Raw genomic sequence first — 14,817 nt, forward strand, 5'->3', positions numbered from 1 at the left:
TATTTATAAGACAGTTTTAAGTTTATCTGAAGCAGGTGGATGGTTTAAGTCTACTGAGATGGACATGCAAAGAAAGATACAGGAAAAAAGGAGAGGACACCACTGACACATGTCAGAGAGACTGTGGAAGTCTTTGCAGGCAGAATTCGATCCTCCTGTAACATAAAGAGGATTTATAGCTTTTGCCTGGGCGACCTAAATATTCAATTGTCTGTGTCTCATAGTTTGGCTAACCTGTTCTCCATGATTGTAATAGAATCATAATAATCTCAAAAAAGAACTGGATTAGTTTTATTTACTAGATATTTCCATTGAAGCAGTTTCCATGTACTCATAAAGTATATTTAAATATCAAGAGGACTTACTTCATTTTGCTTTAAGCTCAACCTTGTTTTCTAAGGTTGTGAATATGAAGAAAATGGGTAGTGATCTGCAAATTCAAATGGGGATAAATATTTATTGTGGGAGAAAAATAGGAAAAGAGATAACTAGCACATCCAATAAGTAAATATTTTTATTTACTATTACTATTTTTATTTACTTATTTACTAAAATAGAAACAATATATGGAAGTTATATTATGGCCAAATGTTCTTTAAGATTTTATTAAGTAGTGTTCCAGAAGATACCAGGCATGAAAAGAATGTTAAAATTTAATATACACAGAGTGTATAACTAAGAAATTTACAAATGAACGCCCCATCTCTTTAATTTTCAATAAATGTAACACTTGTTTGATAGTGATTTTATTTTTACTAAACTTACTCAAATTTTAAGTGTAAGGGCATAACAATGATCACATCAGTTGTAGACCCCAATGCCTAAGATGGACTCAGAAGTAAATTGATTAAAACACTTGGCAGAAATCAATAATTAATGAAATTATATAATGCACATAATAATTCTTTTTCAACTCTAGGGGTTTAAGTTGCCAGTTTTTAGTAGAAGAGATCCCACAAATAGAATAAGAGAAACCAAAAATAACAAGATATGCAATTAATGAACTAAATAATCAAGTGATACAAAGGTGGTATTATATCCTAATGATATATCCTATTATATCCTTATATAATTAAGGTCTAAAGAATGCAGTTTGGCACATTAAAAATATTACTACTCATATAAAATAAAAATTAGAAATTGAAAAAAGTTATTTTGACCAGAATCCTGAGGTCTAGCTAGGTTCACTGCTTAAAATCTGTATTATTTTGAACAAACGTTTTCACGTTGGGACCATCTATAAGCTGGAACTGTTTCACCTATAAGCAATATTGTTGTGTAGATTAAATGAATCTAGTATAAGCTCCAAATGAAAATACTTAAAAAGTTGTAAATTGGCACAAAAAGCAAGTATCCTTGATGTTAAAGGAATGTGCTCCTCCCAAGTTAGCAAATTTCAACTGAGCCTTAAACTTGAACATATTTCTAGATAGTAATTGTAATTATAATCATAGGAACTGTAGACTCATTTGGTGTTCTCATTGTTTACTGCTTCATAAGAACAAAACAGCATCAAAGTTAATAAACTTTGAGGCTCTCAATATAGCCAGTATTCCTAAACACATTTTGAAAAGGTGGGAGGAAAAAGGACAGAATGGCTACATGCACAAAAAAAGACAATTATCCTTGGATCTAAGCCTCCTTTATTTTATTTTAATTTTTTTAGGAGAGGCATAGTGAAACTAGAAAGCCTCAGTGAAATTAATCAACGAACAACCAAATTGCAGCCTTATTTTTAGAGCCCTACTGGTTTACAGAGTCCATTTTCGGTTTCCACTCCAGATGCCATGACATCAACATATCTATGGACAGTATCCCAAGCATCCAGCTTTGTTTCCCTAGAGCAGCCTTCATACATACATTGCCAAGGCAATGGAGAGTCTATGATTTTACTACTAATCAAATTACTTTGACAAGGAACAGTCACTTAAAAAAAAGGGGAGGAGGAAGAAAAGAAAAAAGAAGAATGCAAATTGTTGGCACTCAGTCACACAGTGGTATGCCTTTATTGCTATGCAGTTGTTAGCTGAAGGCTCTCGAATCTGCCTGTTGGGATTATCAGTGGTTTAAGGGCACTGTCTGTTAGTACCCAGCGGCTAGAACATACACATTTATCCCAGGTACAGAATAATAAGAACATATCACACGGAATAAAGCTGCTGGCATATAAGTGGCATGCATATGGATCCCCTAAAAAATAAAAATTCCAAGCAAAGATTGATGTCTATCATCTTCTTTCTCTTTTTCCTTCTTCCACATCTCCTTAATTCATTCTTATAACACTTCCCAGATTTCCACAGGTGTCAGCCCTGTAGCTTGTCTTGGGATAGCAAAGAGCAAGTTACAGACCAAGCAGTGATGATTTTGTTTCTATGTGTGTGTTGCTTAACACATGCCTGTTCTACTCTGACACATATTTTACCTACTTAAAGTTATTTCTGATTTGGATAGGAGGGGATGGATCCCTTAATATCAGTGATTTGATGTGATGTATATGAGAGATGACATCATTCTTTCGAAACATGATTGAAAACTGGGAGAAAACGGGGAGAAAACAAAGAGAAATATTAGGATTAGGAAGAGCTGGAGAAACACCAGGCATTTGAGTTGTTACCAGTTTGGGCCATTATGAATAATGCCGCTATGAACACTCTTTTATGGTGGACTTGTGCTTACATTACTATAGGAAATATAACCAGCAGTAGAATTGCTGGGCCATGGGCCATGCTAGTTTCACATTCAGTAGAAAATACTAACAGTTCTCCATAGTGTTTTTAATGTTTTATATGCCCACTGGAAGTGTGTGAGACTTCTAGTTGCTTTGTAACCTCACCAAAACTTGCAATTGTTGATCTCCTTTTTAGCCATTCTGGTGGGTTCATAGAGATACCACATTATGGTATTAATGTGTATTTTTCTGATTTATAATGGGGGTTGACAACTTTTTCATATGTTTACTGGACATCTGGATATCTGTTTTGTGAGGTTGTGCAGGTGATTGCCAGGTTTTTGTTGTTGTTGTTGTTTTTATTTGATTTTCCTTTGCTTGTTAATTTTTAAGTGGTCTTTACATACTTTGTATTTGAGCCTTCTGTCAGTCATATGGATTGTAAATATCATTTCACATCCTATAGTTTGCATTGACATTTCTTTAATGATGTCTCAATGAACAGAATTTCCCAAAACGAATGTATCCAATTTGTTAATCTTTTCCCTTATTGGAGATATATATATATTATATACATATTATATATATATGTATATATATAATAGTTATACAGTAGGGTTCTGAAATAAGTTTTGACTTTATCTTTCCTGAAGATCTTGTGGGCAGCTATGGACAATGATAAGAATAATCCTGACTGTGGCTTCTTTTTTGCATTATTTATATCCTCCTCTTCTATAATGTCTTGGTAATATTCTGCATAGCTGACTACATACTAGTTACTAAATTATTATTTCCCTTGTCTTCCATGACATAGCTAGATCTTACCTGATTTTTTTCTTACTTCTGTTTTTTTTTTTTTTTTTTGCCAAATTCTGTGACATCTAACTTGAAATGATTAAATTCATAAAGTTCTCTCTCCTAGATTTTCTTCTCACTATTCCTTCTCAGGTATTCTTATCCATATTCATGGATGTATGCAGATGACTTACACGTTTGTATCTTCAGATCAAACATCTTTTCTGAATTCCTGATTTATAGACCCAACCAAATAGTATCTCTACCTGGGTGCCTTACAGGCACTTGAAATCAAACATGTCTAAAAATGAACTCATAAACTTTCTACCACTCTCCAGTGTTCTCTAGCTAGGTAAATCATAACACCATACATCCTCAAGTCCAGGTTCGAGGGAATCATCCTTTACACCCAACTTTTCTTTATCATCCTCTATTTGCTAAGTTATCTGATCTTACCTTTTTAGTTATTAAATATTTCTCTGTTTCAATCTACCCTCAGATCATGAATAGATGACACCAACAAGTCTTTAATTACCGCTCAGCGGGGAGTCTGTTTCTCCCTCTCCCTCTCTCTCTGCCCCTCATCCTGCTCATGCTCTCCCTCATGCTGTCTCTCTCCCTCTTTCAAATAAATAAATAAATAAAATCTTTAAATTTTTTTAAAAATAAAAACTCATTTTAAGTACAGTGTTTTTCTTTATTATGTCACTAAAGAGATCTCATCAATATGCTCTGCAAAATTTCTGACACTATTTGCTTATAGGCTCAGGGACTGGCTTTGCCCTCTGGGAAAGATTATGTGTTCTGATCATTTGCCCATGTGTTTAGCCTATGCATTTTTTGCCATACAGCAACAATGGGCAAGTTTATTTCTTTCCTTTGGGCAAAAATTTGGGGTCCAGTATTACAAGTAAACTTTCCACAATGCAGCACCATGAATACCATAGTACCTCCTATTTAACTCTTTTAACTTTCTCTATCTCTATAGAATGATAGGATTTTTTCTCTTTAACCATTTCACCTTCACTATTGGGCAACATTTGTACAGGCATATATGTTTGAGTCTATTTATGTGCCATTAAGGAGGTAGAGAACATTCATCCATTTATTTTAAGGTATTTATTGAGTAGTTAGGGAATCATGATAATAATGCTACATGCTGTTCAATGATTGTGAGGCAGTGCTGAGTATTAGGTACAAAGCTCTGAGATCTACCGTCCGGTTTTGACTCTTCATTGCACCATGTAAAAGCTATTCAGGCTCCTTGTTTTGGTTTCCTTGCGTATAAAATAGAAATTAAAAAAATATTTTATAAGGCTGTTAGACTAAAATAGAAAGCACTCCTAGTATCTTGCACTTGGTAAGCAATGAATAAATCTTTGCCATTACTAAAGTAAAATTTAGGAAGATAAATCTTTCATTTGAAATTCTTGCTTGTACTATAAAATATATTTTGAATCTGACATGTGGCAAGAATTATTTTTTTTCAAATTTAATATTTCTAATATTGCATAAATAGGTTATGAAAATACTTCATTAATCATTCAAATTGTATAAAATGGTATTATGATAATCTACCACCCTTGTGGAATTATATTTGAAATTAGTAATATTTTTTTAAAAAAGGATAGCACTGTAAAATATTTATAACATGTTCGACATATCTGAATCATAAGTTGCTAAGTGCTTTGCATGAGCAAAGTGGTAAGAGGATTCTGCTCCTGATAACTCAAGGCACTGCTAGACTTTGTAACATTCTGATATAGAAGAAAGTATAATTGTTGGGGTCAAGTGTGGAATAATGCCATTTTCAAGCTCATTACATACATGGTAACAATGAAATCTGTGAATGAGAATCATAAATCTGTATAAGAGGAATCCACCTGTGGCTTTATGATCTTGGAACTGAGCCATAATTTTTCAACACCAGTGAAAGTGCACCTGTCTATCAGATAAGAAAACACAGTGGTCATTAATTATATTCTTTCTTTCATTATCTCACGGGCTTGGAACCATTAGTGTTGTTTATAGGACAGACTTTGTGTTTGATTTAAGTCTTGTTGAAAGCTGCAGCCCATGTGTGAGTTACTTTGGCAAGATCATGGTTTGATCATGTAGTGAAGACATCAGAAACAAAATGTGCTTTGGATTATGCTAGGCTGTGCTTAAACTGTTCTTTGAGGAAGACAAAATCATGAAGAATGTTGCAAGTTAATACCATGTTCAGAGTTCCAGGAGTGTGGTATACCTTTAACTTGTCAACTTCTCACAGAGCCCTGAGAAAGTAGGAAGGAGGAAAAGGAACGCCAGTGTCCAGGCAGCATGATAAATTTCCAAACAAGAAGTCTATCAAGTAGCATGCCTTCAGAGAAGAGAAAGTTGAAGTAAGTGAGGAGCTTTGTTCAAAAGAGACATAATTGCCTTTCTCATTTTCTCATCTTTTAAAATTTACTCATTGGAACTTTCAGGTTAATATTATACTTTCATTTTCCCTCTAGTATCTTCACTACTTTCTCTGTTATGCCTTCTCTAAATATCAGTAGCTAGTTCACAAATTTTTATTCATTGAAAACTTTATTGGCAAATAAACAGGGACCATGGGAGACACCATGAAAAAGGAGTAGAAGAGGCCGAAAAGGAAGGACAAAAAATGAAAAGACAGGAGGAGCAAGAAGTCGGACAAAAGGAGGATGAGAGCCCTGCTCTCAGTGTCTAAAGTAGCCGCACGTCCTGCGGTCTCTGGCTACAGATGGTGTATGGTGTGGTCTGCCAGTTTGGTAGGGCTGCCGAAGCCTGGGTGGCTTCAAACAACAGAAATGTCTTTTTTCACAACTCTTGAGGTTAGGAGTCCAAGATCAAGGTGTCAGCGGGGTTGCTTTCTTCGAAGACTTCTCTCGAGCTTGGCTTGGGGATGGTTTTCCTCCTCTTGTGTCCTCCCGTGGTCTTCCTTCTGTGCACTTGTGTCCTAACTGCCTCTTCTTCTAAGGACACCAGTCATATTGACTTAGTGCTCACCCACATGACCTCATTCTAACTTAATCACCTCTTTAAGGTCCCCATATCTAAATACAGTTGCATTTTGAGGTACTGGAGTTAGGAGTTCAGCATGTGAATTTGGTGGAGGGGACACATTCGAATTTCTATAGTGAATTTTTGGGCAAATTAGAATACAGAGTGGAAAAATTAATTCTAGCCAAAGAAATTTGGGATAGGTTCTGGTAAATGGAGTAGACATTCTTTTTTTTTTTTTTAAGGATTTATTTCTTTATTTTAGAGAGAAAGAGAGCATGGGGTAGGGGCAGAAGGAGAGGGAGAGAGGAGCTCAGGCAGATTCCATGCTGAGCATAGGCCAGTGTGGGGCTCGATCTCATGACCCTGATTTCATACCTGAGCTGAAACCAAGAGTCATACGCTTAACCGACTACACCACCCAGGTGTCCTGAGGGGGTATATATTCTTAAATTCATATACATGTCATCATAGGGTGACAGGCTTGAATTTTAGGGCTCTGGGCAATTTCTTTTTCTTTTCTTTCTTTCTTTCTTTCTTTCTTTCTTTCTTTCTTTCTTTCTTTCTTTTTTTTTCTTTCTTTCTTTCTTTCAGATTTTATTTATTTGAGAGAGAGAGAGAGAGAACGAGCACTAGGGAGGGGCAGAGGGAAAGAGAGAGAGAGAGAGAAGTGGACTCCCTGATGCTGAGCAGGGAGCCCGATGTGGGACTTGATCCTAGGACCCTGGGATCATGACTGAGTTGAAGGCAGACACTTAACCGAGTGAGCCACCCAGGTGCCCCCAGGGCTCTGGGCATTTTCAATCAATTTTTGATATATTGAATATGTAATGTCATATGTATAAGTAGGATTAATTTTTATCCTTAACTACTATTTATGTAGGAGAAATATTGAAACATGTCAAGCCTTTTGTATTAACATTCAATTCAAAGAAATATTCTGTACTAAAGATCATTTTAGTTATAAGCATATACATGGGTTATTTCCCAAAATTATTTCCAAATGTATGTGCCCTAATACATTTCCCTGTAGCTTTATTTCTTTGCTACCCCGCTGGAATAAGAACTTGAAATGCAGAAGAATGAGATAGGTTTAATTTAAAATGAAAACAAAAGTCCATTATTTATATGCTTAAGTTTTTAAAAAATTAACATGTTATAAACCCAGAAATGAAAAACTATAAAGTATGCAAGCATTCTAATTTAAGCTGTCCCATATTTGTTGAATGTTAAATCTTTTAAAGAAGGAATGCTGGTATATTTTTGTAATCAGACCAGTTCAAGTTCAGCCTTCATTTCTATTGTCTGCAATTCTTTCTATACTGAAAAGATAAAGCATTCTGTTTGTAATATAATTACTGTTGCTTGTTCTACATATTAATGTAACATGTCTGCTGTAGACTGAATATCTGTGTACCCCCAAATTCATGTTGGACCCTAATTCCCAATTTGATGGTATTTGGAGGTCGGGCCATTGGGAGGTGATCAGATCCTAAGGGCAGAGACCTCATGAATGTGAGGAGTGCCTTTGTAAAAGAGAGCCCCAAGTGTTCCCTTCTCCCTTCTTGCCACCCAGAAGACACAGTGAGAAGGCAGCGTATGTGAACCAAGAAGCAGGTTCTCACCAGACGCTGAATCTGCCAGTGCCTTGATCTTGGGCTTCAGATCCAGAACTGTGAGAAATAAATTCATGTTGTTTATGAGCCACCCAGTCTGTTGTATTACAGACAATGTCTCTGTACAATTGGATACCAAGAACAGCTTCAAGAAATGCATCTGTCATTGGGCGGGGGGAGCCATTTTTGACATCTTAAATAAGTAAATCTCAAAAGATAAAATCTAATAGGTTTTTTTAAATACACACTGTGATTTAATCTAGAGCCTTTACTTAAGGATATGAAGTACTTACTAGTTTATACTGATGATGACAAAGTTGAAGATTATGACAAGAATGTTAATGATAATGGTGATGAAGTTGTAGTTTCATTAACCGAAATTATTAAGTAGCTGCAAATTGTCTTTGCTTCCCCTTTGTTACTTCTGGTCTAGAGGAACCAGGCAACTCTAAACATTTGGAAGCCCATTATCTCTAGTACCTGGCTTTCCAACATCTATACTTTCTCCTGTATCTAAATGTATTATCTCTCTCTCAATTCTGTTACACTACCAAGGTAATAATTCTTAGCACAACTGAAGTTGACATTAAGAACTTTCTAAGAGTGTCATTAGGGTTAATTTTAGGTAAAATGGCTGGCTAGCAAAGTAAGTGTGTCTAAATTACACCACCTCCTAAAGTTGGTCTTTTATCTCAGAGTTTATATGTGCATCTACCTTATTATTTTGATTTGAATAATTAGTTATGATTGAGGTATGGTCCAATAACTTGGTCATATATTAAATAATTATATACATATTCCTAAATTTTAAAATTTGTATTTTCTGTACTATAAAAAAGAAAATGAAGGATTCATGGATAACTTTATAGCTTTGACCATGCTGTAGCTTTTATTCCAGTTAAATATGTGGCTGCTAATTTTTTAAATCTTTATTTAAATATTCTATTAAATATAGAAAAATGCACAAATCCCAAGACTATGGCTCAGGGTATCACAGAGTGAACATACCTACATAAATACTACCAAAACCAAGAAATAAAAAACACCATCAGCATCCCAGAAACACTTTTACCCTTTCATCACTGATGCATTATTTTTCTTTGTAATCCTCCTCTGCAAAGCAAACCAGTATCCTGACTTCTAAATATATAGGTTAATCTTTCCTGGTATTGAACTTTATATAAATAAAACATTCTGTATGTATTCTTTTCTGTTTGGCTTATTTTGCTCAATATTATCATTTGGGCCATTGTGTTTCAGTAGTGTGTTCATTTTCATGTTTGAAAATGTCTTACGGGGTGCCGGGGTGGCTTAGTCGGTTAAGCGTCTGCCTTTGGCTCAGGTCATGGTCCTGGGATGGAGCCCTGAGTCTGGCTCCTTGCTCAGCAGGGAGCCTGCTTCTCCCTCTCCTCCCCACTCATGGTCTCTCTTGCTATCTCTGTTGCCATCTCCGTCTCTCAAATTAATAAAATCTTAAAAAAAAAAAAAAGAAAATGTCTTAAACGGTGTTTCCGGAAGCAAAACTTGAGGCAACAGTTTGTGTTAGCGTGATTTTATCATTTCTAATAAAATCTCGGGAAAAAATGGTAGGGCACTGTGGAAGTGGGATCGGGAAGGTTGGAGGGCAAGCACGATAGGTGTGATATAAAGCAAAGTCCTCAGGGGGGGTGCTTGTCCGTTCTCACAGGGGAGCTCTAATGCAGTGTAACTTCAAGTCCGAGGTGTCTGGATCAGGGGTGAAGGAGCTGGGAAACCTACTCTAGACTCTTTCACTCATTGGTCAAGGGTTGCCTATAAGGTACATAAATTTTCAGGCACTTCAGGCTCTCTGCATGCACAGTAAATTAGGTTCCTGCAATCAGAACCTGCCTTCTGATCTAGAGATGCAGGTGTTGGTTGTTGAAAATGAAAACACACCTACAAAGATGGCAAAGGGTTACAAGGAGATATGGGTGGAGCACTAAAGGAACGATTACAAATAGAATACCGTTGTATAAAATGCACCATTATTTATTCGTGATACTACTGAAAGACATTTGAGTAGATTTCCAAACTTGGGTTATTATGAATCATGCTGCCGTGAACATTCTTTGACTTGTCTTTTTGTGACCTTATGTGTGTATTGCTATTAGCTTCTCATTTAGTAGAAGATATGAACAGTTCTTCACAGTAGTTCTAACGGTTCACACATCCATCTGGAGTGTGTGAGAGTTGCAGTTCTGTAGTCTGAGCAGGATTTGATATCTTGTCAGTCTCCTTGTTAGCCATTGTATTTTGAGTTTGCATTTATGATTCCTAATGGAGTTGACCATTTTTTCATATGTTTATTGGCCATTTGGATATCTTCTTTTATGAAGTTGTGTGTTTGATTTTTTTGGATTGCTTTTCTCTTGTTGATTTCTCAGCGTCTTTGTATAATGTAGGTTTGAGTCATTTGTTGGTTACATTGTGCGGTAGGCTGAGTAATGGCCCCCTAACTACATCTGGTCTTAATCCCTGGAATCTATATATGTCACCTAATATGATAAAAATTTTTGGATGTGATAAAATTAAGAATTTTGAGATGGAGAGATTATCTTGGTTTATTTTGGTGGGCTGTAAATGCAGTCACATGCACATTTTAAGAGGGAGGCAGAGGGAGACTTGGCCCAGGCACAAAAGATAAGGCAACAAGGACTTAGAGCCTCGACTGATGTAGCCATTGGAAGCTGGAAGAGGCAAGGAAAAGATTCTCCCTTAAGGCCTGCTAACACTTTGATTTTGGCCCCATGATACTGATTTCAGACTCTAATCATCCAGAACTGTGAAAGAATATCTTTCTGTTGCTTTAATTCACTAGGTTTGTGGTAATCCATTAGAGCTTTAAGAAAACTCTCATCTCTACTGCATGGCTTATGTTTTCATTCTTTTAATGGTGTGTTTGATGCACAAAAACTTCCAGTGTGATTGTAGTCCAATTTATCAATCTCTTTCTTATGGTTAGGGACCTTTTCCTGCCATGTTTAAGCAATGTTTCCCTGTCCTAATGACATGAAAATATTCTCCTATGTTATCTTGTTTTACCTTTCATCTTTATGTTTACCAACCACCTAGAATGGATTTTTGTATATAATATGAGGGAGGTTAGGTTTTATTTTTTCCCCTTAATGGATGTCGCTTGAATTTGGGACCATTTGTTAAAACAACTGCACTTTCCCTCTGCACTTGAGGCATCTTCCTTGTAAATGAGATGATTGTATATTATAGATCTGTTTCTCTCCTTTCCTATTTCATTGATCTGTTTGTCTGTCCTTGCACAAACACACCTGTCTGAATTAATTTAGGCTTATAGTAAGTCCTGATATTAAGAAAAGTAAATTCCCCAATCTTGTTCTTCGAAGTTGTCTTGGCTGTTTAACATTTGCATATCCATAGCCATTTTACAATCACTTTGTCAGTTTTCACACCAAAAAAAATCTGATGGAATTTGGAATTTTATTGACTCTATAGAACAGTTTGGAGAAAATTGGGGGCATATAAAAAGTGGCCCTTTCAATTCATAAATATGATATTTCCTTCCATTTATTTAGGATTTATTTAGTTTCTCAAGATAATGTTTTAAAGTGTTAACTAGATTTATTTCTAAGTGTTTGATGGTGTTATTTATTATAAATGGTAACTTGAAAGTGTCATTTTTTGAACTCTGTAGCTGATAAATAGAAATCTGAATTGATGTTTTTAAATATTGATAATCAAACCAAATGGTTAAACTCACTTATTTACTCTAAAAAATTTTTCCTTTGCATTCTCTTTATACACAATCATCTTATGTACAAATAAACTATATTTTTTTCTTCTAAGACTCATAGATGTAGCCTTCTTTTTCCTTTTTTTTAATTTATTTTATTGATAAGGCTCTCCACTACAGTTTGAATAGAGTATTAATGGTGGACATCCATATCTTGTTCCTAATATCAGAGGGAAAGATTTACCACTAAGTATGAGATATGCTTAGATTTTTTTTGTTGTTGATCTTCTTTATCAGATTAAGAATATTTCCTTCTAAGCACAGATGTTTCTAGGGGCTCAAATCAATAAAATTGACCTGATTCCCAAAAAAAGAAAAGTATATATTCCCTTCCAAACTTAATTTTACTGAATTGTTTGTTTTGTTTTGCTTTTTATCACAAATGTAGATATGCTTTGTTCTGGATGTTACTTGAGACAAGAATTTGATCCCCCCCTTTATTCTGTTTAATGTGTTGAATTACATCAATTGATTTTCTAATATTAATAAACCTAACCTGGTAATTACATATTATTCTTTTATATATGACTAGATTTGGTTTGTCAGTTTTTTTAACAGAAATATTTGCAGCTATATTTGTCAATGAAATCAGCCTATAATTTTCTCTTCCTGTGATACTCTCTTCAGATTTGGACATCAAGTTTATCTTAGCGCTATAAAACAAATTTAGATGTATTTTCTCCTCCATTTTCTGAATGAGTTCTTCCAAGACTGTCATTATTTCTCCCTTAAATGAATTGGTAAAATTTATTGATGAAATTGAGGCAGAGTTTTGTTGTACAAAAGTTTTGGGTTTTTTTCTTTACCCATCTCCCCCCACCCCCCTCCCCTCTGGCAACCACAAGCTTATTCTCGGTATTTGTGAGTCTGTTTCTGGCTTTTGTTAGTTTGTTCATTTGTTTTGTTTTCTTAGGTTCCACATATAAGTGAAATCATATGGAATTTTCTTTCTCTGACTTATTTCACTTGGCATAATAACCTCTAGGTCCATCCATGTTGCTACAAATGGCAAGATTTCAAATTCTTTTTTTATTTTTTATTTTATTTTTTATTATTATGTTATGTTAATCACCATACATTACATCATTAGTTTTTGATGTAGTGTTCCATGATTCATTGTTCGCGTATAACACCCAGTGCTCCACGCAGAACGTGCCCTCTTTAATACCCATCATCAGGCTAACCCATCCCCCCACCCCCCTCCCCTCTATAACCCTCAGTTTGTTTTTCAGAGTCCATCGTCTCTCATGGTTCGTCTCCCCCTCCGATTCTTTTTTATGACTAAGTAATATTTCCAGTGTGTGTGTGTGTGTGTGTGTGTGTGTGTGTGTGTGTGTGTTTGTACCACATCTTCTTAATCCATTCATCTATCAGTGGACACTTAGGTAGCTTCCATATTTTGGCTATTATAAATAATGCTGCAGTGATCATAGGGGTGCACATATCTTTTCAAATTAGTCTTTTTATTTTCTTCAAATAAATACCCAAAAGTGAAATTACTGAACTGCATAGTATTTCTATTTTTAATTTTTTTTAAAGATTTTATTTATTATTTGACACAGAGAGAGAGACAGTGAGAGAGAACACAAGCAGGGGAGTGGGAGAGGGAGAAGCAGGCTTCCCGCAGAGCAGGGAGCCCGATGCGGGGCTCGATCCCAGGACCCTGGGATCATGACCTGAGCCGAAGGGAGATGCTTAACAACTGAGCCACCCAGGCGCCCTGGCATATGATTGTTTTAAAGGCTTTATGATCTGAAGTAATGTTCCTTTTTCCTTCTTGGTATTGGGGTTTTTTATGCTTTTATTCTTTCTTCCTTTTTTTTTGATCAGTATCACCAGAGGATATTTTTTGTGATTATTAAAGATTCAAACTTGTTTCCAAGGTTCCTCTCTATTGCTTTTATCTTTAACATTCTCTACATTATATTTTTTTTCATATATTTTTCTGTTGTTTTTCTGTATCTCTGAGATGAATGCTTAGGACTGTTGATTTTCCTTTTTTTTTTTTCCTGTTCTAATGTATGTATTTTAGGCTGCTCTACCTTCAGCTTTAGGTCTTCCCTTTGCACTGTTCCTTAGAGTGTCTTCCCATAAGCTTTGTCCCTCTCTCAAAAGTAGTAAGAATACTGTTTCTCAATGCCTTCCATCCTACTGTGGGTGGGGGTCAGGGGCATTCTTTGTTGTACTGATTAAGACGTAGTCTTAGGCAAACATTTTGTCAGTGGGTATTGAACCTGTTCCAACCCCAGATTTAAGACTGTGCCCTGCATGTACTCTTCTTTCTCCCCAAAGAAGTGTGTGTGTGTGTGTGTGTGTGTGTGTGTGTTTTAGTTCCCTTCACCTATTGCAAAGAGTTTTCACAAGGTGCCTATAGGTGATAATGTTTGTTGCCACCCCTACCCTTTTTTTTATTAACATTTTTAGTTTATTGATCCTCTCATGAAAAATCTGCACAACCACCACAGATAAAGCCACTGCAGCATCTTTACTCCTTCTGTTGTCCAATCTCCAGCTCACTTTTTGCCAGCACCAGCGTTGGCTTTTGCAGTTCCCCTGACTTTCTTCATTCTGTTCTTGCATTCCTTTCACTGTTTTCTTGATGTCTTTTTCTTTTCATACAGGCCATGTCTTGCAAGTCTGTGTTTGGGTTCATTTTTCTTTGCATAATCCAAGGAATCATAAATCATGCCAAAGCTGGTTGTCTTACCACCACCAAAATGGGTTCTGAATCCAAACACAAATATGACATCTGGTGTGGTCTTGTACATTTTGGCTAGTTTTTCCCGAATTTCTGTCTTACGTTCTGTTGCCTTTCCAGGGTGAAGAACATCAATGACCCTCTGTTTCCGCTGAAGTAGTCGGTTACTCATGAACTTCCTCGTCCGGATAGTTACTGTGTCGTTCATGATGGCGGCCAAGCTACCCTTTTAGGACATTTTCTC

At 35.9% G+C, this 14,817-nt stretch overlaps 2 protein-coding genes across 3 annotated transcripts in view; one reads left to right on the forward strand and one right to left on the reverse strand.

Moving 5' to 3' along the window:
- CFAP299 (cilia and flagella associated protein 299) overlaps positions 1–14,817 on the forward strand; it is a 562,489-nt gene that overhangs the window by 359,301 nt on the left and 188,371 nt on the right. The window lies entirely within an intron of this gene.
- LOC113925362 (40S ribosomal protein S24-like) lies at positions 14,287–14,793 on the reverse strand. The gene has a single exon (XM_035726137.1). The coding sequence runs from the start codon at positions 14,779–14,781 to the stop codon at positions 14,461–14,463; it is 321 nt and encodes a 106-aa protein (XP_035582030.1). The 5' UTR covers positions 14,782–14,793; the 3' UTR covers positions 14,287–14,460.

This window comes from Zalophus californianus, chromosome 2, assembly GCF_009762305.2.
Source record: "Zalophus californianus isolate mZalCal1 chromosome 2, mZalCal1.pri.v2, whole genome shotgun sequence".
Taxonomy (NCBI): Eukaryota; Metazoa; Chordata; class Mammalia; order Carnivora; family Otariidae; genus Zalophus; species Zalophus californianus.